Below are 27,302 nucleotides of genomic sequence, written 5' to 3'. Positions count from 1 at the left end.
TCCTGTTAAAGCAGCGACAGGGACGCGGCCGCTTCTGTCGACCAAAACTCGCTGGAAAATAAATTATCCCGCCGCTCTTCTGGATACAAACAAATTCGGCTGTAAAGAGTCCCGCCGGACCGCAGAGAGGCTCCCGGACCGATGAATCCGGTCGCAGTGATTGATCCGGATCGAACCGTGCGTTTGGACGCGTAAACGTGAGTGCGTGATCCGTTCGGACTCGCGCACAGTCACAGGTTGCTAGCGGAGTTTACGCTAACCGAGGCTAGCAGAGTTAGCAGGCAGCGAGACATAAGAGCCGCTTCTCCCTGTTTCTGGGACTGCTACCCACCGGGGTTAACCGTAGAAACCCGGTCAGACTTTCCCGGAGAGATTGCTGGAGGCTCTGGCCATGATGTGTTGTTGTTCCGGGCGTTTATCCAGCTGGCCGCCCGGTAGCGTCGGATGAGTGCAGCGCAACGGCAGAGTTGGTGTTTTTTCCTCCGTTTGTTTAAAAGCTGGACTTTAGCTCCTGAGTTGCAGTCGTCTCTGCTGGATGAAAACCAGCTATTGACTCTATTCGAGCGGGATAAAAAACACTTTTTCTGTTTGCTTGCTTTTACTGGAAAAGGTAAAAGAAAAGTTTAGTGTTTGGAGGATTTTTCCGAAGCGTGTGGAAAAATGGATGCGGGTATAGAGAAGGAATGCAGCGCCTTGGGAGGGCTTTTCCAGCTCATCATGAGCGACATGAAGGTAATTATGATTTTAACTCTTCATCCCCCACATATTTACCTCTGTTCACGAAGGCCGTGAAACTTTTGTTTTTTTCTGTGGTGATGTTTAGTTATTATTCTGATGATTAATCTGATAATAATTGACATTTTGCAGATTTTCCGTTTAACTGCTGAAGATTTTTATGCAATAGTAGACATACATTAAAATATACAAATAAACTACTCAATTATTTTTTAAAATAAGAAAATAAACATTTTATTGCCTAAACTGCAACACCAGCATTACTTTAATCCAAAAGTTCAACTTCCTCTTGAACTATTGGTTCATCTAAAAAAGTCGTCCAGTACCGCGGTCCGGGTCAGAACCTGTAGCTCAGCAGCTGACCTGGTGGGATCCATTCTGCAGCCTTGATTATAGTCGATGATTCTAGTTTTGTAAATCTTGTTTTTGCTGAAACATGATGATCAGAATCAGTTTGAAGCAACGGCGCCGTCATTCAGCGAATCATTACGTCACTGACGGCAGAAACACCTGAACCAGGTAAAACCAGATGAAGGATCCTACTGGTTACTGACTGGGTTCTGACTGGTTACTGACTGAGTCTAGGTTTAGATTGGTAAAGAGCCGTCAGAGAGGCTGGATCGGGGATTCAGCAGCTGTTCGGTATCGAGTTGAGACAACTGGCCAGTCAGTCAAGCAGCCGTTCAGCCAGATGTTCATATTGGAAGCCGTGACCTGTTTAGCTGCTTCCTCCAGGTTGTGAAACATCGGGTTTTCAGTTGAATCGGAATGTTTCTTCCTCCTGCGGATGAGTTGGACTCACTGGAGCAAGCCGGTTCGGATCGTAAACACAGAACCAGAATCGCTCTGACTCATTCCCTTCTGATCAACCTCTCCAAGTTTTTACACGATCGCTTAAGTTCTTGCAAATCAACAGATCACCACATTTAATTAGGCTAAATAATTAGGAATTTATTGCAAATTATTCAGAAAATTGGTCCAAAACGTTGGGCTAAAGTGATGATATATTCCTAAATATACACAGATTATATTAAACTGATTATTAGTGTTTTAATGACTGACTTCCCGTTTCAGAGTGTTCCTGGACCTGGTCCCATTTAGGGGAGGTTCTGGTTCCAGTAGCTCTGCTGGTCTGTCTGGTGGTTCTGATCCTCTTATTTGTCACACAAAGATAAAGGAGTTTCTAGATCGTTTCTAACTCGTCTGATTTGTTGAGTTAGTGAGCAAACCACACGCGATGATTCAATCCCAACGAATACCAGAACATTGTGTAAGAGAGGATCCTCTGGTGATTCAGTCCTGCTGAAATATGGCTCATATTGAAACATGCAGCATGACTTCAGGTCCGGCTCGTTCCTCTGAACAGCTGCTGCTGAATCAAACCAGCATCTGTGTTGGGAGGAAGACGATGAAGAGTCGCAGCAGCCCGCCGTGTTCTCGCTCTCTGCTTCAACACTTTGTGTGCAACATGATGAAACCTGCAAACCCAGCAGTGAGTCATCTGTGATAACCAGGAAGAGCGCCAGCTTCAGTGGATGCTGTGGTATCACATCCTGGTTCTGGTTCTGACCAGCAGAACTTCCTGCATCAGCCTCTCCTATGCAGCTTCTGCTGAGGAGGGAGCTAACTGAGCAGCTAGCTGACCCAACTCTCTGGGCCGGGGGACGCTGCCCTCTGGAGGCCTGTGCAGCGAGTGCAGCCTTTTAAAATTAAACTAAACTTTAATTTCTAAAGAATGCTTAATGCTGGAACTGGACAACATTGTAAATATCCAGAATAAATAAACAAATCCACAGTAATTAAAGTGAATTATATTACTTTGATCTGAATATTAAATGTTCGCAGCATTTTTCAAAATGTCTGCTTCTCAACAATATTAAATTGGCCCAACTCTAACAATTGTGGTCCAAATGGAAGTTATGGAACTAAATTTAAATTATTGCGTGATTAATTGATTTAATACTTTCAATAACCTGCCGACAGGTTCTGGCCCCAAAAGACTTCAACTCCCACAAGACCCTGCACATCACCGAAAGCAAGGAGTTCCCATCATCAGCTAGCCACTCCTCTCCCCTCACCCCCCGCCAGTTTACGTCTATTTGCTGTTGCCAGGCGACATTTCAGCTGCAGCTCCGTGAAAGTGTTGCAGATGCCAGCGTGCGACAGCAGCAGCCCATTTGCCGTTTACACAAACAGAGGGAGCCTCAGGCCTTCCTCTGATGCAAAATATACATATTGATTGGTTGGTCCAAATGGTTTTCCACTTGGACCCACTTCCTTCGCGGATGTCTCCAGCTGGCACTCACTGAGAGCGTCTATAATCAGAACTGTGACTATAATAATAATAATAATAATAATGGAGGAAGTGGGTTGCGGTCCAAGAGAGAAATTCAAATGATTGACTGGCTTAGCTCCAGTTTCCTCCAGGCTTCAGATCATCAGCAGGGAAAAGTCTAAACCAGGAGTGGGCAGTCCTGGTTCTGGAGGGCCGGTGTCCTGCAACTCTTAGAGTCTCCCTGGTCCAACAACCTGAATCCAACAGCTGAATCTCCTCCCAAGTGCAGTCAGGTTCTCCAGAGTCCTGATATCGACCTCATTATTGGACTCAGATGTGTTGAAGTGGAGACGCATCTAAAGGCTGCAGGAGGCCGGCCTTCTGGCCCTCCAGGCCTGGAGTTGCTCTAAGTCCAAACTCCATTACTGATTTTATCACCTCAATATTTGTTGATCTTAATTTGTCAACTGAAAATTAGAAGCTTTTAATTTGAAGTCCTTCAGCTTTCAGTGGCATCTGTCTCGGCAGGAAACCTCAAATCTGCTGCTTCTCCATAGTTTTTCTGTCTTCTATTAGCGTTGTTTCCAGTCAGATCTGGAAACTCGTTCTTTTTCAGCCTTCCACTAGGCTGCACAGGAACTGAGTTTAATCTGATTTATTGATGCCATCCTGGAAACAACTGGACAGAAATCAGCAAAGGCAGCAATCAAGACAAAACTGAATCCAGCAGAATTCTTCAGACATGTTTCACGATGAATGATAAAATGATCTTTGACTTTTTTACTTGGATATTTTCTGTAAATATGAGAAGTCAGCAGAAACCTGACGAGGAGCTCCAGGTGAGACAGACGGCTTATTGATTTCTCTCTTGGTTATATTAGGAGTGACATTATGACCACTGGCCTTCATCACTCCTCATCCTCTGCTTTCAAGATTGTTGGCATGGCTAAAGCTGTGGTAGGCTAAAGAGTTGAAGCTTCTGCATAAAGCAGAACAGATGTGAAGTAAAGTAACCCAGACATTTACAACACAAACTACACCAGAAAAAACTCAAAACGTTTCTGATTTCACCTCAAAACTGTTTGAGAACAGGAGGAGAAAATACAGAAACCCCTGGGAGAAACCTGGGAGAATCCTGGGAGAATCCTGGGAGAATCCTGGGAAAATCCTGGGAAAATCCTGGGAAAATCCTGGGAGAAACCTGGGAGAATCCTGGGAGTACCCAGAGAGTATCAAGAAAGTACTCAGGCTCATGCACGGATTCAGACCCAGGACCGTCCTAAGTCAACGCAGCAGTTTCTAACGGCAACCCATCCATCCTGCCTCATTAGAACACCTAGAAAATCGATCAGGTGAGATCTATCAGAACTATTGATCAGGCCTGATCTGTCACAAGTTATGAAAACTGATCGGTTGATTCACGTTAAGCTGCTGATTTAATGTTTTCCTCCCTCTGAAGAACACAGGCTTTGATGTGGCAATATGCATAGTGTGTTTGCGTGTGTGTTGGTGTGTGTTCCAGCTCAGGTTGTGTGTCTTCTCTAGTCCATATGTAATTAAGTGTGGGTGTGGCGTTAAGTGCAGGCCGTTTGGCTGTGACACACAGCAGACACACCCTGCGACTGGAGGCCGCGATGTGCCGAGCACTGCTGACTCACTGTGCTGATATGGTATTTCATATTTCCTCATAGCACCGCCGCTTCGTTCCAGGGAAACGGGCCGCAGGTTAGCGTGGGAGGAATGGAGTTCAGTTTTCTGTAGAAACTAACATGAAAACACTGGGAGGATTTTACCCAGGTGCTTAAAGGTTAAAGGTCAGAGGATGACAGAGGTTGGTCTGCCAGCTGGGTAACTTGGTAAAGTCCTGATGCTTCTCACTGAGGCGACACACACAGCAGGCCTACACTCTGTTATTTTATTTCTGTGTTGTCGTTAAGTCCACTGATGCGTTTCCGTCACACTGCAGCGTCGCTTGAATAGCAGCTACAGCGAGGAACACCAAGAGCCACATAAAGCCGGTTCCAAAGTCGGCCTTCTAGCAGCTGCAGAACATTTACAGAACCAGAGACTAAAGTCTCAGATCAGAGAAACTCATCCAGGCTTCAGTTTCTCTTTAGTGGCTTTGATTCCTGCAGCAGCGTCTTCACAGGTCTGATTGACAACCCAACAGTCCAGAACGCTGCTGCTGGAGTTCTGACTAAAACCAGGAGGACAGAGACGCCGCCCAGTTCTACATTAACCAGTTCTACATCATCTAGCTCTACATTCCTTCACTGAGACTTTAATCTGCTGGTAGTTTATAAATCACTGAATGGATTAAAGATCTGCTGGTTCTGGTTCTGCTCTGCATCAGAACCAGAACCAAACATGGAGAAGCAGCATTCAGCTTCTATGCATCACAGATCTGGAACAAACGTCCAGAAAACTGCAAAGCAGCTGAAACCCAGAGCTCCTTTTAGGCAAAACCAGCTGCTTGGAGCTGCTTTGATTACTAATCAATGAAAAATTGATCAATATATTTCTGGTGTTTTTGCTCGATGATTTTGATGAATGCGTTTGGCAGAAGGAATGTTTACTGGCTGCTTCATAATTTACTGTGTGACGTTTCTATTATGAAAGCAGTTTGAGCTGCTTGTCTCTTTAATGTTCTGTACTAATAAGTCAAGATGGCCGCCTGCTGACTCCCATCACCTGAATTGGCTGTTCAGTTTTCTCTTCAGGTAGAAATGCTACTATGTGATCTGGCAAAATGGAAAAATGATCTGGTAATAAATTCACTTAATTTAGACATAAAACATACAAAATACTTGCAGCAGTAAAATAATATTTAACAGTAAGACTCTGAGCCATAAATTATTCACAACACAGATATCGAATTATGTCAAGAAAAAATGAAATCTTCATGAAAGTCAAATGCAGGTTGATTAAAGTAAACAATCCGCCTGCAGTGAAATCTCACACTGAACCTCTGCTTAAAGCTGCAGAATGCGACTTAAACAACAAAAAGATTTTACATCTAATGTTTTATTGTCCTAACATTAGACGATGATGCAAATATCAATGTCAAATTTATTTATATAGCACTTTAAAAACGGGTGTAAAGCTGCACCAAAGTGCTGTTCTTGTGAACGACAATAACACAAATTGATAAAAACAGAGTATAAAAACACTGCCTCAAATAAACGCCAAAGAATAAAAATGAGTTTTGAGAAGTGAGTTAAAATGATCCAGGCTTTGGGCAGATTTAATTTGAAAGGTAAATGAATAGGAGCAACAACAGAAAAACACCAAACTGCTTTCCTCTTCAGTTGGTTTATAAAATGTCAGATTGTAAAAAATCATCAGAAACAGTTTCCATCTCTGTTATTTGGATGAACCACAGAGAACCTTTGATAAATTGTTCTCCACTTTGCTTCTGTTAGTTAATGCAGGTTTAGTTTGTTTGGCAGGAAGGAAACAAAGTGATTAATCCTAACTGGACTCCCAGTGATTCTCCTGACCCGGGCTGGTGTCTGCTCTGCCTCCAGCTCTTTCTGTTTGGTACAACTTTGGTTTTAACAAAGTGAAAGTGAGGAAGCAGCTTGGTCATGCTTCTTCCTGCTGACTTCAACACAAAGTCATTCCTGTCCAGATTTTCTTCAAAGAGTTAAACACAGCAGAATATGAAATGTTTGATGCTGAACAGGAAATGAAAGGATTACATAATTACCCCTATTTATATATGAAAGCATGCCTTTATCAGAGCTGACCAAAATCCTAACCAACAGCGCCACTGTGCAGTTTGGTGATGTGTTCATGGGCAACGGAGTATGATTTTAATTCAGATGCATTCAATGACCAGTGGAAAAGTTAGTTTTTTGAATATTTGACATTCCTATCAGATCTGGAGAAACTCGTGAATTTAATGAAAGCGTGCTGTGGCTGTCTTTGTTTCGGTTCTGATTGGTTGTTCAGGTTTCCCTCTTTGCCAGGCGGAAACCTTCTGAGTGGGATTATATCGCTGTAATCTCTTACATATCGGCTCAATCTGCAGCGTCTCCGCGGGTCCCGCAGCGGTTTCAGACCCGGCTCGGTCCCGACATGCACAGATGATGAGGCGGTTCACCTGAACGCAGCTCGATGCAGGGTGTGGCCTTATGTCACGCCGGCTCAAAGCCTGATGAGGCAGATGTTTCAGGAAAATCTGAGTTTATGAAGCTGCAGCTTCCTGTCGGACAAAATGCTTCAGGTTGTGAAAAACCAGCTGACTGCTTCAGCTTTGAGAGGCAGAAGAGAAATCAGTTGGAAACAGTTTGAAAGCTGGATAAAGACAAACAAATCAGATGCAAAGAAGGAGAAACATCACGTGAGACTTGGCTCACTTCCTCTTCTCCAAATCAACAGACACTTTGCTGCTGTTTGCTAAAAGACAGAGATAAAAATAATCACATTGTTTTGACTGAACACATCATGACTGGTTCTTGAAGCTAGCAGCTACTAGCAGCAGCGTTTCCTGAAGAATGTGCTGGAAACCCTTTTTGTTCTTCCACCGGTGTGTTTACGATGTTTTAAAGCTCTTGGTATTCCCAGAGCTGGAATCAGGTGATAAGTGAAAGCAGCTCTGTTGCTCATCAGGTTGAGGAATTTTCCTGTGAAGCTTTATCTCTGTCAGTTTGCTGCTAGCATGCAGCATGATTAGCGAGGTCTGGCTAAGCTGGAGGCTGCGTGTGTGTCTCCTCTTTGAACCTCAGGATCTTCATCAGGAGATCAGCTGAGTTAGGATGAGGCTTTGTGCTTTTCTGACAGACCAAGGTTTCCTCAGCAACACAAAGCAAAGATTAGAGTAAACAAACATGGTGAAGCGTCGTGGGTCAGGATGGGAGGAAGAACGCAGCATGAAATCCTCCATCTTCCCCCTTCAGCTCCCCTCCTGGTGCTCAGCTTCATCTCTGTTGCTGAGAATTGTCACAAAAATAACTTGATCATAACTCTGAACGGCTGAATTGAGTGGTAAATATGAGCAGACATTAACAATAAGGCTCACCTTCGCTGAATCCAGCCACCTCATTGGTTGGTTGAGGAATGTCTGGTTGGGTTTTAGTCAGATCTGGGAATGTTGTCACACTAGAGTTCAGCTCTTTGTGGTTGCAGGTTGGAAAACCCCTGGCAATGTTAATTGTTGCAGTTTCATTAGCTTGCCAGCTAATGTTCATTAAATGGTAAATGGACTGAACTTGTATACTTTTCCAGTTATTTGACCACTCAAAGTACTTTACACTAGAGTCACATTCACCCAGTCGCACTCACAAACACACACATTTATACACCGATACACAGATCGGTAGGCAGTTAGGGGTTAAGTGTCTTGCTCAGAGGCACATCAACATGTGGCAGGAGGAAGCTGGAATCGAACCTACAACCTTCTGATTGCAGGACGACTACTCTACCACAGTCGCCCTTAAATTACAACATTTTTGTCTCTAATAGCATCAGCTTGCATTGCTAATAATATCAATACATATGCAGTCAATGTGCTACTCGGGTCTAAACCAGGAAATGAGATTTTGTAGAACATCTTGTCAGCTCTCAATCTCTGTTTCTGTTCGCTGTGGTTAGAATAGTGAGTGTTTATTGGATCAGGGATGTGGAGTTCCTCTGTCCAGACGCTACAGTCTGTATTAGGATCTATGTTTTGGGATCTATGCCTCCAATTAGTCAGATGATTATCAGCTTGATTATTTGGGAGGAAAATTTCAAGCAGCTGTTATCCTGAGGGGAGTGACGCTTCATCTGTGCAGACAGAGCGTTTGCATTGTGTTGAATAAAATGAAGTCATTTCATGAAATGCTGTAGGAACAGCATATTCTGCTTTACTTTACACTTTAATGTGTCCACAAATCTGGTAGTCTGAGTTAAATTATTAAATCATTTTTGATGTAAACAAACCCAGAAGTAATAAACTTTGCAGACTGTTTGAACTCAGCCAATGTTTTTTTCCTCTTTGGTGTCAAATTTTATTGCAAAATTATTGATCTGTAGTGTGAGAATCCAAAGTCAGGAATTTGTGTGGGACGCTGGTTAGCCACAGGGTTGCTTCATTCTGCTTCTTTATTGGAAGTTAATTAGATTTAATTATGAGCATGTAATCATTTCTGATGCAATCAGGAGCTACTAGTGAGGACAGTTTGATTCGGATCCTTTGTTGTGTTGAACGCAGTTAGAAAATACTTTTATTGTGTTTGCTCCATTTCTCTTTAGGCTAAAGTTACTTGGTTTGATTTGAGTTTGGTTGGTTTGGGTTTTGTTGGGTTGGTTTAACTGTAACCCTGGTTCAGTGACATTCAGTAAAGGAACCATGGAGGTAAATAGTTTGACCTTTGACCCCACTGTTGCTGCTTAGGGCCTTATGTCTGAACTAAAGTAAAGCAGCAGAAGGTTGTTGATGTTTTGGAAATATTTTCCTGGTCCTGCTTTATTTTGTCTTGATGTATTAAACTTATTTGTCTTCCTGTCGGTTTTTCAGTCAACATGTTGGCTGCTTGAACACGGCACCAAACATTCATAACTAAACTTTTCAACTACAAGTCTACTCAGAAAATATTGTAAATTTAGTATTTTGTCAGAATATTTATTTAAGAGTTTAGCACCTTTTATTTCTCCAGCATCAGTTTTTTGAATGTCTAACTTGTTAAATTTCAGTTGATTCTTCTGTTTGAGTCGCCACGTCTCTTTCTTTGTTTTGGTTTTCTTGTTTCTTTCTGTCTTTGACAAACCAGCAGAATTAAAATCCAACTGGCCTGAATGATTAATGAGTGCCAGATTATAATAATCTGGCTGATGTGACACATTAGAGCCTCTTCACTGGCTTACAGACTGAAGGATTTCTAACTAAGCAGATCAGAACTGGTTGGCCCTGTGTGGCTGGAGGTTCTAATGGACCACAGGACCAGACCGTTCAGAACCGTTCAGGTCAGAACCGTTCAGGTGAAGTGTTTAGGCTCGGCGTGTTAAACACGGCTGCTGTTCAGGGAACTAACCGTCTGTCTGTCTGCTGCAGGCCAGCTATCCCACCTGGGAGGATTTCGTCTCCAAAGGAGCCAAGCTGCAGGCCCACCTCAGGTAACCACCGCCGCCATAACTTCATGATTCAGCACTTTTAGAGCTCAAAGTGGATCCATGCAGGCTGAAACAGGAAGTCCAGTTAGTCATCCAGGTTGCATCTCTTCACAGAAATAAGAAATCTAGATACTGCTTCTGAAAATTACAATCACAGTATTGGTCACATTGACGCCACATTTAGCCTTTCCTGTTGCATCCGTGGTTTGATGAGCGCCACTCTGCTGCCAGTCGGCCACAGAAGGAAACTCTCTGCTCCTTCACACACTTTGTTCCTTGACTCACGGCAGTAATGGAAAGTCTCTGAGTCGGTTTCATGTCTGCACTGACAGCAGCGGCCTGGGGCCTGAGTTTTAATGCTAACCAGGATCTGCTAACAGGAGACGCCGCCAGCTGCTGCTGCTGCTTTATGTTTCTGAGGACTGAAGGATTATCTCTGCTCTACACTGAGATTGATGCTTCATTTTAATCAACACTTTTCTCCAATTTTCCTCCTCCATTTTTACAAACACTCACAGCTGTGGAGGGTGTCTGGAAGTTTAAAAGGTCAAAAAAACCTTCAGAGGTCGGAATGACTGACAATACAACTTACCGACTGACCGGTTCGGTCCGACTCCGGTCCACTCCGGTCCAGCATTGATATTCTCTTAGCTTGTTTATGCCTTGGGCCGGTTCTTCATGTGGTCAGCATTACAGGCTCGTAGTTTTAGATCCACTAACTGATGACTTAATTTGGATTTAACAGAAGTGCAAATAATTGATATTTTTTTAATTATATTTTCTCGATTTGTTGTTTTTATGGTTGTGGGTTTAAGTGTCGGCAATGTCTTCCAGTAACATAATTACCCAATATTTAATGTTTCCTGTCAGCATCTTTTAATACAAAAGCCCGGTGGACCGACCGCCGGACTGAGACAGTTTTCTGGGGGAAACCCTGTGAGTTTCACTAAGATAATAAAAATCCACAGCAGCTTTACTTATTTCATCTGGAACACAGAGGAACAAGCAACCGACACCATGCTAACGCTAACTAATCACACAACGCTTAGCCTGGCGGGGGCACGTAAAACATGGCGGCCCGCCAGGCCTGTAATGCACTGGGGGAAACCCTGAACTCTCCGCTCTGAAACCTCCAATCAGCTGATGTTCTGTCAGTCGCGTGTCGCCTGGATCAGAACCGCTCAAACAGAAGGTCCGTCGATGAAGGCTGGCCGGGACGCCGAACGGTCAAACCTTCCAGCCGGCAGCGTCTCATCTGGATCCAGCAGCTCTGCTGGCAGAATGGACCCGCTTTGGTTCTGCTGCAGGAAATGCTGCACAAACCTGTTCCCAGTAAATGTTTACAGCTGTTTAGTGCGGTGGTTCTACTGGTCCGTTTCCTGTGGTACCTGGTGATCTGGGATTGGTAATGCCAAATCAGTGAAATGTCTGAAGCTCAGATTTGTTTTGTTCTCTTTGCTGAAAGTGTTTCTGAATGTTCTCTGATAAATCAGGTGATTATTGGCGACCGATCGGCCGAACGCTGGCTGGCCGTTAGGAACCGCGCTGGAAGCTCAGAGCTGTGATGCTTCTGGATGTTTGTGTGTTTTGTGCAGGACGACCCTCCTGCTGACCGGAGCCTTCCTGGACGCCTTCCAGAAAGTGGCGGACATGGCGACCGGGACCAGAGGTGAGAAGGACCGCTACAGAACCTGAACTGGGCCCAGTTGGTGTTCAGGTCTGGGTTACTGGTGGGAAATGAGCGGCAGCAAGAAGCTCAGGCTGATTCTGTTTGAAATGAGACTCGTTTCCTGAGAGCCTCACCGGATCTAAACCGGCGTCTGGATCAGAACCTCCTTCCTGTTTCCTGCTCTAAAATAGTTCCTGCATCTGCTTCCGATAATGTAATTATCAGAACAGCCAATCAGAGGATGAGCTAAGGCTAAGTTAGGTTAGCAGCAGTCAGACATGCTAACGCTAATGTTAGCATGCCAATGTTTCTGCAGCTGCAGAATCGCTTCAAGTAACAGGAAGGACATGAACAAAAAGAGGAGGAAAAACTAAAAATGAGACGGAAAATGAATAATGGCAATAATAATAAAACCTGAACGTTTCGGTCCGGAGAGCTGCTGCTAATCTGCAGCTGAAACAGAGTCCGTTTGATTTACTTCATGTTTTTGGCAGCTGCTGAAGTTTGCACTGAGGAAGAATTAAAATATCTGGTCTTTGCAATCATAGTTGATGTTTATTTTATCGTTAAGATATTTTCTCTTAAAAAACGTCAGAGGAAATAAACAATCTAGTTTTTTTCTCTTTTCAGATTTCTTTTCTATTTGCTCATTGAAAAAGCGATATTTAAAATGAGCTGCACATAAACAATTTATATTTTACTTATTGGACATCAATAAAAGATAAATCCATTTTCCAAAATTTAGTTTAAAATATTTCTCTTTTGTTTATCCAAATAAGTTGTTTGACATGTTCAACTTTTAAAAATAAATCTGTGAAATATTCTTCAGATGAGCAGGCAGCATTAAAATACTTCTGTTTGATATTTCAATATAAATCAGTATCGTACGGTGGCCCTGAGGTCCAAACCACTTCAACAAATTGAAAAACACAACAACATTAACAAAACAGAAGAGGTTGTCCAAACCTTGATAAATGTGAGGCCACCTCATCAGTACACAGCCAACTAACTTTTAATGCATCTTTGCTTCACTTGAGATTTTATGAAATGCAAACAAATGTATTTACAAGATTTTCTGAAAAATGTCTCAGACTATCGAGGCGAAGACATTAGAAGCTGCTTTGCTGTTACTGAATCTGGGAAGAGTTGAGAAATGGCTGATTAAACATTAGGCATGAATACGCCGAGTCCTGGTGGAGAAAACGTGCTGCTTGGACTCGTTTCAACGGTTTTACAAAGTGGAGCCACTGCCTTTACCTTTCACAGGTAATAATTAAAGATAATAATGACGTAAATTTACCAGCAGAATTTCTTTACTTTGTGTCCAGTACTGTTCATTTCCGTGGTGAAACAAACTTTTAAACAACAGAGAAATATTTCCTTTGAAACTAAATTGGCCCAGTTAGCTACTCTGACTATTTTCTTTGCTTAGCTAACATTTTTTTATACTGCGTAGTTTTTCTAAAGAGGAAGAGGCAATGAGAAACTTGTAACGACGCTTTTGCCGTTTGTTTATTGTTGCCATGGTTACCTAGACGTTGGCAAGCCAAGTCGCTGTTTGTGGTCAAACATGGCTACTTTAAGGTGTAAGTCAGTTGTCTGTAAGATGTTTGTTATAATTTATGTAGATTAAAATAATTAGTTTGATGTAACAGCAAATCTGAAGTGTTTTAAAGTCCATTAATCCAGAGAGCATTAATCCAGGGGATTTGACCAGGACGGGTCCATAAAGATCAGAACTGCAGCTGTTCTTCTCAGACTTCAGTTTCCCAGCTCGTCTCATGATGTCTGGGTTCAGATGCTCAGTTTATGACCCGTATGGTGAAGGTTTTATTTGGTCCTGAATGTGAATTAATCAGGGATTATTTTCTATTACACTGTTAGATAATATTTATCATTCCTTTAACCTGTGACTGGCCAGATGTCTCAGAGGCCCAGTCACTGAACTGGTCCCAGTTTGACCAGCAGACTGAACCCCTGCCTGTGCTCTGTGTGGCCAGTATAATAGAAATACATTTGTAAAGTACTGCACACTTTTTTTCTCTCACTTTTTGTGTATTTTAAGTGAAATATCTCAGTTTGAAGTATTAGGGTATTTCTGTAAAGAAGTTAAAAATAATTTAGTCTGTTAGATTTCATTCACACTGCTGTTTATAGCTCAGTTGACATATTACACAGTAATAAATCATTTTTTAAAGTAAAAATATTTCCCCTTATTATAAGTTATAATGACATTTTTTCCAGATTATTTCACTTACAGCCAAAACTTTGTCATCAATATTAAGGAATTATTAACTCAAAACAAGCTCCCATATATTTTTTAAGTTGTAATTATTTTCGTCTGATTTCAGCAGTTCTATGATATTTGCTCTAGAAATCAGAAATACTTGGTGCATTTTGTGTTTTTGCAGTGTAATTCATTCACATCTAATCTCTCCTTGCTTCATCGGTTCTATAACACAAACTGAACACATTTACTGAATAAACTGCATTTGTATGGAGAAAATCTCCCAGTTAGAAGTAACTAGATCCCAGTCAGCTGATTTCAAAGCAGCTTCCCGGCTAACCGCTCTCTGGTTGATTCACATGACTGAGTTTCTCTGGAAGCAGCAGATTGTTGACGTCTTGGGCATCATGAGGTTTCACAGCACATCTTCAGGAACACACACATCACAAGACTGAGCCCTGAGTGGCGCTGACCGCGGTTACCTCACATAAACCAGCAGCCGTCGAACCTCCAACATGTCCAGCTACAAACGCAGCATCAGAACTCGGGCTATGTAAACCAATACTTTAGTAATCCGTTGATTATTCTTATGAGTAATCGGATTAAAAATATTGGTAACTCTGACATAAGACCAGTTTTACTATCTGATCTCAACATCTTGAGCTTCCCTAACAGTAACTTTTCTGTAGTTTAGAAAATTAACCTGTAACAATAATAACTCATTTTCTACGTTAACCAGAAGTTTTATAAAGATCTGAAGTTATATTCAATGTAATAATAAAGAGGCTCATAAATACGCTTATGAAAAATGTCTGTGCTCCAGCTTTTAGTTTGTCTTCATCTCCAGTCAGTTCAACAGATGAATCCTCACCTTGGCCCGTAACCCGACCAGCTTTGGGTTTCAGAAAACGGGAAATGTTGCCTGGAGTTTGGGGGGCAGGTGAACGAACAAACGTAAGATGGAAGGAAATGGACAAGGGGACGAAAGTAAAAACTGGGGGAGCGATACGGGATACTTACAGTGCCTTCGTTCATCACATCCGCGAACCGCCACAATGATATGAAATTTATTGTGCAGTTCGTCCGTAAAGCTACACTGTAACCATCAGCTCCTCGGCCGCCTGCCGTGTTCCGTCTGTCAGCTCACCTGTATACCTGCAGCTCTTCCCGCCGTTCGCTCTGAACCAGCAGCTCCTGGAGGAGAAAGGCTGCCGTACGCCAGGCATGGCGCCAGTCATTTTAAGGATCCTTATTGGTCCCCAAAAACCATGAAAACATGCTGCACTTAGCTTACGTCAACAACTCAGAGGACAAAGTCAGAGCTCTGCACAACACAAATAATGTCCCGACGAGAACACGGTGCGCTAAATAATAAAACATTGATTAACGAAGCTTTGAGGCAGGTAACGTTTCCTCCAGGAATTTTAATAATCGAGGCATCAGTCGAGGAATCATTTCAGCCCTTATCAGAAGACTGAAACCCAGGAGGCACTTCTTTCAGTCTTGGTGTGTATATATTAGGTGATTTGTATGAAACAAAAATGAGACGTTTACTGTAAGACCTGGAGTCGGGTTGAGGCGGATTAAACTGGGCTGGAGTTTTGTGTTCCTGTTTCCAGCAGCTGATGTTTGATGGATTCTGAACTATTATGGACTATTAACTCAGATCTCTGAGCAGAAGATGCTGCTGAGCGATCCGACCGTGTTTGATGGTAGATCAGGTTCTGTTTCAGACAGGAAGCAGGAGGAGGAAGGGGTTAATATCTGTCCAGGACTTCCTGTTAGCTCCAGCCTGCTGCAGAAACAAACGCTCCAATTCTCTGCTTTCCACCCTGGAGCTGCAGTTCTCAGTCTGATTCCTGCAAAGCTGCTAGATTTAGATATTCAAATGTTGTGAAAATCTGCTCCTTCCAGCTCTATTGGAGCAAAGCTCCAGACGAAAACGTCCCGGATAGAAGCTGATAGAGAATCTGTGGAGCAAAATAAAGATAAATCAGAAAACCAGAGGAGGAATCAGTGATTATAGGAGAAGTTTGATTATTAAGAAAGCTTGAAACAACCTCTTGATGACACAACCTTTAAATAAAATGCACATAAAAGCAAAAAAGAAATAAAATAGTTTTCAGTAATAATTTTAGGCTTCATTGAATCTTCCTGATCAGTTGCTGTTTGTTTGCTCTGGTCAGAGTTTGCATTTTACTTCTGAACAAATATGTCACTTTATTGTCATAATCAGCTGAATGTAATGTCGATTCAATGTAAATTAAAAAGATTTAATGCTGAAACAGTTGATCAATTATTGGAATAACCATCAACTAATTTAGTAATTGATTAACTAGAGTTCACAGTTACACTTGGATCATTCAGCCAAAGCTGTAAAAAATAAAAGTTTTGCATTTAAGATGAAGAAATCCAGTGAACCTGTTGTACCAGAACTTCTCCTGTTCAGTTTCAGATCCGCCTGGTTCACATTCTGTTAAACAAATCTCTTAATCAGCTTTTACATTCAGTTATTAATCAGGTGATCAATAATAATTTCCTGATCAGCTCTTCTCTGACTCAGCAGAAAGCCTGAGTTTTTCTCGCGTTGGAGGATCGTTTGCTACTAAAGATCAAATGTTCACTAAAGGAATGACGATATCGGCTTTTAGACAATAAATTATTATTTAAAAAGGATTTAATTATTTGCATTTTTAATGTATTCTTATGTTGCATCAAAATCTTAAATAGTTAAAAAAAAAATCTGCAGAATGTGCAAGTTTTTGTATCCAATCAATAAATCGTCATGATGTTTGATAAATTGTGGAATCAGTTGATTAATCATCATCTTGATCGGTTAATTGATAACTAGAATAATCATCAGCTGCAGTCCTGAATAGAGTCAGATTTCTAGATGTTTTCTAGAAATGGTTATTTCAGAGTGAGCTCAACTCTGCTGCATGACTCTGGGAAGCAGTCCCTTTAAAACACTGCTGTGGTTCTGCTTAGCATTAGCATTAGCATGCTAATCCTCATGATGATGGAACTTGGTTTTAGTTTTAAAGTGAAACTCTGGGATTGTTGCAGGTGCCACCAAGGAGATCGGCTCAGCGCTCACCAGGATGTGCATGAGGCACCGCAGCATCGAATCCAAGCTCAAACTGTTCACCATGTAAGAAACACACACACACACACACACCTCCACACAGAAACACACGCACACACACACACAGCAGGCGGGGAGGACATGCTGCTGTGATGACACGTTTCATCTGACAGTGTGGGAACCAGATGCTGAATTACTCTCCTGATGTACGGCCACACGCAGCAGCCAGAGGGGGAGTGTGTGTGTGTGAGTGAGTGTGTGTGTGTGTGTGAGTGTGTGTGTGTGTGGGTGCACCGTGTTTTCCATGCATTATGGGGACCGTTTTCCTGACGTTACGCTGTGGGAACTCTCTGGTCCTCACAAGTAGAAATGCTGCAGAAATGAATGGAAAGTTCCCACATAAAGAGACAAGAAGCCGTTTCAGCCTCTCTGTTGCAGCGTCGCTCGTTTTTCACTGCACTGCAAAAACAAAACCTTACCAAGTGGTTTTTAGTTTCTTAGTTCAGTCAAAAAAAGACAAAACTAACTCCCAACTAACTTTCGAGCAAAATAAGGAAGCTTGTTTTCATCAAATAATTCATGAATATTGATTTAAAAAAAAAAAGATTTCCACTGGCAATTTTTCGCTTGTAACATGGAAAAATATTTTTTTGTTTGAAGTGGAAAAGTCTGCCAGTGAAAGTATTTATTTTTATCAATAATTATTTACTGAAAACAAGCACCTCTGTCTGAAAAGCTACTTGTTTGTTTTTCTTATTCCCAGGGTAGTAAAATAGTATTATATACTATATTATAGATAGTATATTCAACAAAAAACATTTTCCAACAGAAGAGAGTCGGAGCGTAAATTAAGGCGAACTCGTGAAAACTATTTAAGATTAAAACTGTTTGTAAATAATTTCTGCCCAGAGCTGCTCTAGTGGCACAGAGCAGTTCTGGTCCAAATTATGTAAAATAAAAGAATAAAAAGCAAAAAGAAGTGAACAGATCAGATCCACATCGTTCAGTCGAGAAGTTTCACGTATTTCAGATATTTGCAGTAGAAACGGAATAAAAATACTTGGTTGGATTTTGTTTTACAGTGTGATTGTTGCTGTTCAGATCAGCTTTCACTTTGATCAGAACCGGACGGCCCAGTTCAGCCATGACAGCCGGTACTTTCACCCAGAAGGACCCGGTTCTGATCTTGTTTCTGATCCCGGTTCTGATCCTGGTCCTGATCCTGGTTCTGGTTCTATGTATGCTAATAGATGAGAAGGAACGAGACTTTGGGTAACGTTCCATGAACCAAATGATCACAGTAGCAGCCTGTTAAGGTGCTAGCTAACACACCGCTAGCTAACACACCGCTAGCTAACACACCGCTAGCCAACACACCGCTAGCTAACACACCGCTAGCCAACACACCGCTAGCTAACGTTACAATAGCAGCGATGCAGCAGCTACTGTATCAGGTAAAGATAAAAGCTGAGCAAGATGTTGAAACATTTATGACTTGAATCAGATTCTTGGAGTGAATATCTTGGGTCTGAAAGTATTTGTAGTCGTTTCAGAGTTGAAGCTGGAGATTTGACATGGTGTTAAATTTAAGCAATAAAATAAAAAATAATCATTTTAATGGGTTGCTAAAGGTTTGAAAGGTGTAAGTAGTTTCTGATGTCTTTAGTTTTGTCTGATTACTCGATTAATCACCTGCATAATTGATAGATGAATTGATTACTAAAATGATCATTAGCTGCAGCTCTAATCAAGCTTCCTGCTGCTCTTCATATTTCCATGTATAGATATACATAAATGTAAGGATGATTGTGGCTCTAGAGTAAATATCTGAGTGCCCAGATCAAATCATTTATTACTCTACCATGTATGTAATGTCGCTAAATGTCTTGTCGCTAGTTTCTAAATCTTTTTTGCCAGTGATTGTACAGTATTATTGCACCTTAGTAGGAAGATCAGGACTGTGTGTCATTGAGCGATCCTGTTATTAGAGACGTTGTTGTGAATATATTTACGGTTTTTGTACGCGGTGTTGAGCCTAATCTGGTGCGGCAGGAAGCTGATGCCGGGTCTCTGCGTATTTTCAGAGCGCTGTCAGAAAGTCTCATCGTACCTCTGGAGTTAAAGATGGAGGAGTGGAAAAAAGCAGCGAGCCAGCTGGACAAAGACCACGCCAAAGGTAGGCTCCGCCCCCCACCGCCGCACACAGCCAGTCCCCGCCCTCATTTACGACTTCCTGTTCCTGTTCAGAGTACAAGAAGGCCAGAGCCGACATCAAGAAGAAGTCCTCAGACACCATCAAGCTGCAGAAGAAAGTGAAGAAAGGTGAGAAGCTGAGGGAGGAAACAAGCGGCTGCTAGCAGCTTTAGCGCTGCAGCAGCAGATAAAACTGTTGTTGCTCAGGTAAGCCTTTCACCTGCACTGGCCTGATGTTTCTGCCGCCCAGCGAACCAGGCGTCCATTTTCCTGATAATGTTGTGGAAGGACGAACTCTTTCCTCTCTGTGGATATAAACCGTTTACCAGAGATCAGCTGCAGTGCAGCCGCCTTGGTCCTGCTGGGCTTCACTTTGGACCCGCTTGTTCAGACGAGGCCCGCCGTAAACCCAGCTAGCAGGAAACCAGTTTTCCCAGTTGTCTCTCCCAGTACTTTAGCGGCTGCAGCCTTGCTGCCCAGTGTCTCCCAGTGCCAATAGCTCCCAGTAGCTCGCATTTATCCTCTTTTACATCTTTCCATCTTTTACATCCTTTAAAATGTTCAGATTTTGTTGTTCTGTTTCCTTTGAATTTCTGCTCTTTGAATTTGATCTTTATTCCCCATTAACCATTAATCAATTATTAAGTTATTTTAGTAATCCGTTTACCTGATTGTAAACTGGAACCTGCAGATGAAGTTTCAGATTTCAGTGCAGACCAACCAGATGAAGCTGGATGGTGGTGGAGCCTGCCCCCTGCTGGCAGCATGTCAGTAACGCAGCGTCCATCTGCCCATATAACAACTGAGAGGCTTTAACTTGGTGCTTTGCAGAAAATGGATAAATAAACGTCATTATACTGTTTGGAGCTGACTGTTATGATGAAGTTCAGCTCCTCAGGATGTTTCTGGTTGTTTCTGGGAGTTTGAACCCCAGGCTCTCTGGTCGTTCTGCAGGGAAGGGCGACGCTCGCGGCCAGCTGGACTGCGCCCTGCAGGACGTCAACACGCGCTACGCCGCGCTGGAGGAGACGGAGAAACGGGCCGTGTGCCGCGCCTTGGTGGAAGAACGATCTCGCTACTGCAGCTTCATCAGCATGTTGAAGCCGGTCCTGGTCAGCGCTCCGCCGCCTCACTCACTGAAACACACACACACACACACACCGACACCAACACACACACACTAATACACACTCTAACCCTCTGAAACACATTAAGTCTGGTCCTGTGTGTTCCTGAGGTTTCTGTGTGTTTTGTCCCTCAGGACCATGAGATCAACATGCTGGGCGAAGTGACCCACCTGCAGACCATCCTGGAGGACCTGGGCGTTCTGACGGCTGAACCCACCAAGCTGCCGGCCGCCAGCGAACAGGTCGCCTGTCCCGCTCCGTTTCAGTTTCTCAAAGAAAACTGATTTTTACTGTTCCTAGATTCAAGCTAGGGTGGGGCAATTAGCCAGTTTTATTGATTTAGTTTTAAAGTTTTTGTTAAATCTGGACTTAATTTCCCTCCCTTGGTTTCCATAGTTCAGAGTGATGTCATCACCCAGGGCAGCCATTTTGTTTGACAGGCGGGTTTTACAGCTTCTGTTGATTTACTTTTAGTCTAGGTCAGCTCTAAGACAGACTGTCAGGGCCAGGCTGGGATTTTTTATTATAATTATGAGAATCGGGTCATAATATTACAAAATACAAACATAATAAGGTTTTAACATCATCAAATAAAGTCATAACAGTAGGAAAATAAAGTAGAAAAAAGGAATGTTGAGCATCTAGTGAATGTAAAGAATAAATTTCGTCCTTTGAAGTTTTTTTTTCTTCTCTTCAGGTAATTTTGGATCTGAAAGGTTCGGACTTTAACTATACCTACCAGACCCCCCCCGGTTCCCCTGGCAACATGTCCAGGAAGAGCAGCATCAGCAGGTAAGCCTCACCTTTACAATCAACTATGTAGTTATTTATCATTACACATTAGTTATTTATTATTAAACATTAGTTATTTATTATTACATGTTGACATGCAAGTACAACTGTTGTTCTGATTGTTTTCTGTCTTGTTGCAGTTACCAGTCGGGGTCGGTGAGGCACGTTCCCTCGTTGGACTCCATCAGCTGCGCTGTGGATGGCGTTCACCTGCAGGTAGCAAACAGCAGAAGAAGAATTATTCATGCAGCTTTGCTGCTTTTTACTGAGCTCTGAATGGAGGCGAGACTTTTAACCTTTTGTCTGTTTAGAGTCCAGGACTCGCTTGAATGGAAAAACTTTATGTGAATTAATTCATGGATTTACTGTGATCACACTCTGATGTGGGGAACTGATGTTTGAACGTCCAGTTCTGGCTGGAAGGAGCTAACGCTGCAGCAAGAAAAAGTTTAAAGGTTTTATGATTAGCTGTAATTATCAATAGTCATTATCTTACTAATGTAAGAACAATAGAAATACTGTAGGCTGCTTAGTTTTTATGAATGTAAGTAAAGTATCACATAAATGTGACTGTGTTAAAGCAGAAATGCATTCTGGGTATATGCATATGCTAGGAGCTCATTAAAAATCACTTTGGTTAGCTGCAATGAGGCTGACTTCTGATGTTACTTCACATAACCCCAACCCTAAAACTCAAAACGTTCCCTTAGCTAGCAGCCAGCTGCAACTTCTGCCCCCTTCTGGCCGTTCAGAGAACTGAAGGGACGATTATTTTAACCTAATCTAATTCTACTTCCATTCCCTGCGTGGAATTTCAAAATAAGAGCCTTTCAGCTGTGGTTTCTCCTGTGTAGCCTGCCACCCCTTACCTGCTGTACGGCTGTAATGAAGGTGGGCGGTCCCTCAGCGAGGGCAACTCCCCCTCCCGCCTCAGTCACCATGGCAACCTCATCCCTGTCGCCAGCTACAGGCGGCGTGGCGCTCAGAGCCACCGGGTTAGCCGCCGGGACATGAGCGCTGTAAGGATTACAGTTAGTACCCCCATCATGACATCATCATGACACCCCCGTAGTGACTCATCATGTTGATCGCCATGACTTTCTGTTGATTGCCATGACTTTCTGTTGATCGCCATGACTTCCTGTTGGTCGCCATGGCTTTCTGTTGATCGCCATGACTTCCTGTTGGTCGCCATGGCTTCCTGTTGGTCGCCATGACTTCCTGTTTGTCGCCATGACTTCCTGTTGGTCGCCATGACTTCCTGTTGATCGCCATGACTTTCTGTTGATCGCCATGACTTCCTGTTGGTCGCCATGACTTCCTGTTGGTCGCCATGACTTTCTGTTGATCGCCATGACTTTCTGTTGATCGCCATGACTTCCTGTTGGTCGCCATGACTTCCTGTTGGTCGCCATGACTTCCTGTTGATCGTTGACTTTCTGTTGATAGCCATGACTTACTGTTGATCGCCATGGCTTCCTGTTGGTCGCCATGACTTCCTGTTGGTCGCCATGACATCCTGTGTTGCCATGACTCGCCATGACTTCCTATTTGTGATCGCCATGACTTTCTGTTGGTCGCCATTCCTGTTGGTCGCCATGATTTCTGTTGGTCGCCATGACTTCCTGTTGGTCGCCATGACTTCCTGTTGATCGCCATGACTTCCTGTTTGTTGCCATGACTTTCTGTTGATCGCCATGACTTTCTGTTGATCGCCATGACTTCCTGTTGGTCGCCATGGCTTCCTGTTGGTCGCCATGACTTCCTGTTTGTCGCCATGACTTCCTGTTGGTCGCCATGACTTCCTCATGTTGTTGATGACTTCCTGTTGGTCGCCATGACTTCCTGTTGGTCGCCATGACTTCCTGTTGATCGCCATGACTTCCTGTTTGTCGCCATGACTTCCTGTTGATCGCCATGACTTTCTGTTGATCGCCATGACTTCCTGTTGGTCGCCATGACTTCCTGTTGGTCGCCATGACTTCCTGTTGGTCGCCATGGCTTCCTGTTTGTCGCCATGACATCCTGTTGGTCGCCATGACTTCCTGTTGGTCGCCATGACATCCTGTTGGTCGCCATGACATCCTGTTTGTCACCATGACTTCCTGTTTGTCGCCATGACTCCCTGTTGGTCGCCATGACTTCCTGTTGGTCGCCATGACATCCTTTTGGTGGCCTTGACTTCCTGTTGATCGCCATGACTTCCCGTTTGTCGCCATGACTTCCCGTTTGTCGCCATGACTTCCTGTTTGTCGCCATGACTTCCTGTTGGTCGCCATGACATCCTTTTGGTCACCATGACATCCTTTTGGTGGCCTTGACTTCCTGTTTGTTGCCATGACATCCTGTTGGTCGCCTTGACTTCCTGTTGGTCGCCATGACTTCCTGTTTGGTCGCCATGACTTCCTGTTGGTCACCATGACATCCTTTTGGTGGCCTTGACTTCCTGTTGGTCGCCATGACTTCCTGTTGGTCGCCATGACTTCCTGTTGGTCGCCATGACATCCTGTTTGTTGCCATGACTTCCTGTTTGTCGCCATGACTTCCTATTTGGTCGCCATGACTTCCTGTTTGGTCGCCATGACTTCCTGTTGGTCACCATGACATCCTTTTGGTGGCCTTGACTTCCTGTTGGTCGCCATGACATCCTGTTTGTTGCCATGACTTCCTGTTGGTCGCCATGACATCCTGTTTGTCGCCATGACTTCCTATTGGTCGCCATGACTTCCTGTTTGGTCGCCATGACTTCCTGTTGGTCACCATGACATCCTTTTGGTCGCCTTGACTCTCTGTTTGTTGCCATGACTTCCTGTTGGTCGCCATGATTTCCTGTTGGTCGCCATGACTTCCTGTTGGTCGCCATGACATCCTTTTGGTGGCCTTGACTTCCTGTTTGTTGCCATGACATCCTGTTTGTTGCCATGACTTCCTGTTGGCCGCCTTGACTTCCTGCTGGTCGCCATGACATCCTGTTTGTTGCCATGACTTCCTGATGGTCGCCATGACATCCTGTTGGTGGCCTTGACTTCCTGTTTGTTGCCATGACATCCTGTTTGTTGCCATGACATCCTGTTTGTTGCCATGACTTCCTGTTGGTCGCCATGACATCCTGTTGGTCGCCATGACTTCCTGTTGGTCGCCATGACTTCCTGTTGGTCGCCATGACTTCCTGTTGGTCGCCATGACATCCTGTTTGTTGCCATGACTTCCTGTTGGTCGCCATGACATCCTGTTTGTTGCCATGACATCCTGTTTGTCGCCATGACTTCCTGTTGGTCGCCATGACATCCTGTTGGTCGCCATGACTTCCTGTTGGTCGCCATGACATCCTTTTGGTGGCCTTGACTTCCTGTTTGTTGCCATGACATCCTGTTTGTTGCCATGACATCCTGTTTGTTGCCATGACTTCCTGTTGGTCGCCATGACTTCCTGTTGGTCGCCATGACATCCTGTTTGTTGCCATGACTTCCTGTTGGCCGCCTTGACTTCCTGTTTGTTGCCATGACTTCCTTTTTGTTGCCATGACTTCCTTTTTGTTGCCATGACTTCCTTTTTGTTGCCATGACTTCCTGTTTGTTGCCATGACTTCCTGCTGGTCGCCATGACTTCCTGTTGTTGGTCGCCTCGACTTCCTGTCTGACATGCTGGGTGTCAGAGCCTAGCATCCATCCAGCATCCAACTCAAATATGATGTTGTTTCTGACAGTAAGTTCTGGTTCTGACCCGGTGTTCTGACCCGTTGTGTGTGTCAGGAAGCAGTGGTTGCCACCCAGCCACCTGCAGGAGGCGCAGAGAACGGCCTGCTGGCCCCCCCCCACGGCGGCTACATCCAGCAGCACGGCGAGCGAGCCAGAGCCATGTCAGCGTCTGGGAAGGTAACGAATCGATCACCAATAACACTTTTTTTATTATTTGACCAATCGATCTGATGTATAGCCTCTTCAGAATAATCTCTGAATGAATCAGTTTCCATCCTGGACCAAGCAGCTCAACATGGAGGAGAAATCAAAGATGGAGAATTACTGAAGAACAACAAACTGCAGTAAAACCGAATCATCTGAATATTAAGCTGAGTCCATCCTCTCGTCCCTGCAGTCGTGCTCGGCGCGGGATCAGCTGGCGCTGACGTTGGGTGCGTTGAATTCGGACGCCCCGAGGAGCAGCAGGGACTCTCTGCACTGTTCGAGCGGCTACAGCACCCAGACCACCACGCCGTCCTGCTCCGAGGACACCATCCACACGCACAGTGAGTCCAGAGACACAGCGCAGCCTGAACCTGACACACCCGGCGGCTGCTGCTGCTGCAGCCGGACGCTTCCTGTTTCCTTGGTGAACTTCCAGCTATGAGGACAGATGCTCGTCTCCACATTACGTCTGCTCTCTCACTTCCTGTCTGCTCTGAGGATCGAAATCATTTCAGGAATAAAATCATAGTTTCCTGGTTTAAATTTTCTGCCCGTGTCTGTCGGGGCGTTTCAGGTATAAGTTGGGGGCGTGGCCTGTGTCTGTTGGGCGTGGCCAGCAGCAGTTTATTTAAAGTAGCAACGATTCTACAGCAGGCTGATCTGATCAAACTGAAATTGATAATCTAACAATAATTGTAGATCAAATATTTAATGAATATGCTTTGACTAGGCCATGGACCATCCTAATCTGTGCTAGGAAGCATGATGGGAACAGCTTGAATATTTCTCTCTGTCTGTTTTATCGTTTCCAGCCGACTACGAGTCAATCTCTCTCCACGGTGACGCTGACTCCGCCCCCTTCCACCAGCTGTGCGGCAGCCGCTCCGACCTGGACAAGTCCTCCACCCTCCCCAGGAACTCGGACCTGCGCTTCCAGTTCAGGGACTTTGCACAGTCCAGGCGGCCGACCTCCACCGTCAGCCTGCTGGTCGACGGCGAGTCGAGCGGCGGCGGCCATCAGCACGCCTCCCACACCGCCACCATCCGCCGCAAGCCGTCCACCAAGCCGGCGTACCGCCGCGGCACCATCAGCGGCGGCGTGCCCATCCCCATCAGCACGCCGCAGGTCCCTCTCAAGGCCGGCGACGACGGCGTGTTCAAGGTGCCCCCCGCTGGCGGCTTGGGGCACAGCAAGATGTGCACCTCCACCCAGAGCCTCGTCTCCCTGCCTTCCTCCTCCTCCTCCTCTTCCTCACCGTACTATCAGCTCGTCCCGGGTCACATGCCCGTCCCCGCCGTGCCGCCGCTGCCACCAGGGGGCGGCAGCATCAGGCAGCAGCAGCATAGGCTGCAGCTGCAGCAGCAACAGCTGCAGCAACAGAACCAGCAACAACAGTTTCAGCAACAAAATCAGCTGCAGCAACAGAACCAGCAACAACAGTTTCAGCAACAAAATCAGCTGCAGCAACAACAGCTGCAGCAACAGAACCAGCAGCAACAAAATCAGCTGCAGCAACAGAACCAGCAACAACAGTTTCAGCAACAAAATCAGCTGCAGCAACAGAACCAGCAACAACAGTTTCAGCAACAAAATCAGCTGCAGCAACAGAACCAGCAACAACAGTTTCAGCAACAAAATCAGCTGCAGCAACAGCTGCAGCAACAACAGAACCAGCAGCAACAGTTTCAGCAACATGCACAGCTGCAGCAACAGAGCCAACAGCTGCAGTTGCAGCTTCAAAACCTGCATCTCCACAATCAGCCACTGCAGCAGCTGCAGCATCTGCAGCAGTACAGCCCAGCTGCAGCAGCCCCGCCGCCCGTCTCCAACCAGCCGGATGCTGCAGGCGCCGACATGCTGACGCTCATCAGGAAGGTGAAGCTGAAAAGAACTCTGACCAACGACCGCTCGGCCCCCATGCTGCCGCCGCCGCCGCCGCCGGGTCACTGAGGCTGCAGCAGCATCATGCAGCATCATGCAGCGACGGCTCCTCTTCCTCTGACGGAGGTCCTTGTACGCATTCTGACCTGCAGCTCGGTTCAGACTCCCGTTTCCATAGTTACTGCAAAACTGAATTCTTGTAGATAATTTAGAGAAATATTTTACTCTGTAAAGATTATTTTGTTAAATTAAGATAATAATGTACCAAAAACATGATTTGGATTTAATTTTTGTTTAAGTCTTTTATATTTTTTAAA

The 27,302-nt window shown here is 44.4% G+C and overlaps 1 protein-coding gene across 4 annotated transcripts; it reads left to right on the top strand.

Moving 5' to 3' along the window:
- On the top strand, positions 1 to 27,175 carry mtss1 (MTSS I-BAR domain containing 1). 4 transcript variants are annotated; one of them, XM_044122556.1, is made up of 15 exons: positions 1 to 197; positions 611 to 732; positions 10,047 to 10,108; positions 11,701 to 11,774; positions 17,068 to 17,152; positions 19,171 to 19,262; positions 19,334 to 19,408; positions 20,234 to 20,391; positions 20,541 to 20,648; positions 21,104 to 21,198; positions 21,339 to 21,414; positions 22,053 to 22,217; positions 24,951 to 25,073; positions 25,294 to 25,444; positions 25,916 to 27,169. In XM_044122556.1, the coding sequence occupies exons 2-15, from the start codon at positions 661 to 663 to the stop codon at positions 27,052 to 27,054; spliced, it is 2,475 nt and encodes an 824-aa protein (XP_043978491.1). In that variant the 5' UTR covers positions 1 to 197; positions 611 to 660; the 3' UTR covers positions 27,055 to 27,169. The 4 variants fall into 4 exon arrangements, with proteins under 4 accessions (XP_043978491.1, XP_043978492.1, XP_043978490.1 ...); XM_044122557.1 differs by having other exon boundaries at positions 1 to 732; positions 25,916 to 26,670; positions 26,716 to 27,169; XM_044122555.1 differs by having other exon boundaries at positions 1 to 732; positions 25,916 to 27,175.
- Positions 27,176 to 27,302: the final 127 nt, after the last annotated feature.

Source organism: Gambusia affinis, linkage group LG07 (assembly GCF_019740435.1).
Source record: "Gambusia affinis linkage group LG07, SWU_Gaff_1.0, whole genome shotgun sequence".
NCBI lineage: Eukaryota > Metazoa > Chordata > Actinopteri > Cyprinodontiformes > Poeciliidae > Gambusia > Gambusia affinis.
Note: the sequence above shows the minus strand (reverse complement) of the source record. Positions and strands in the feature narration are given on the sequence as shown.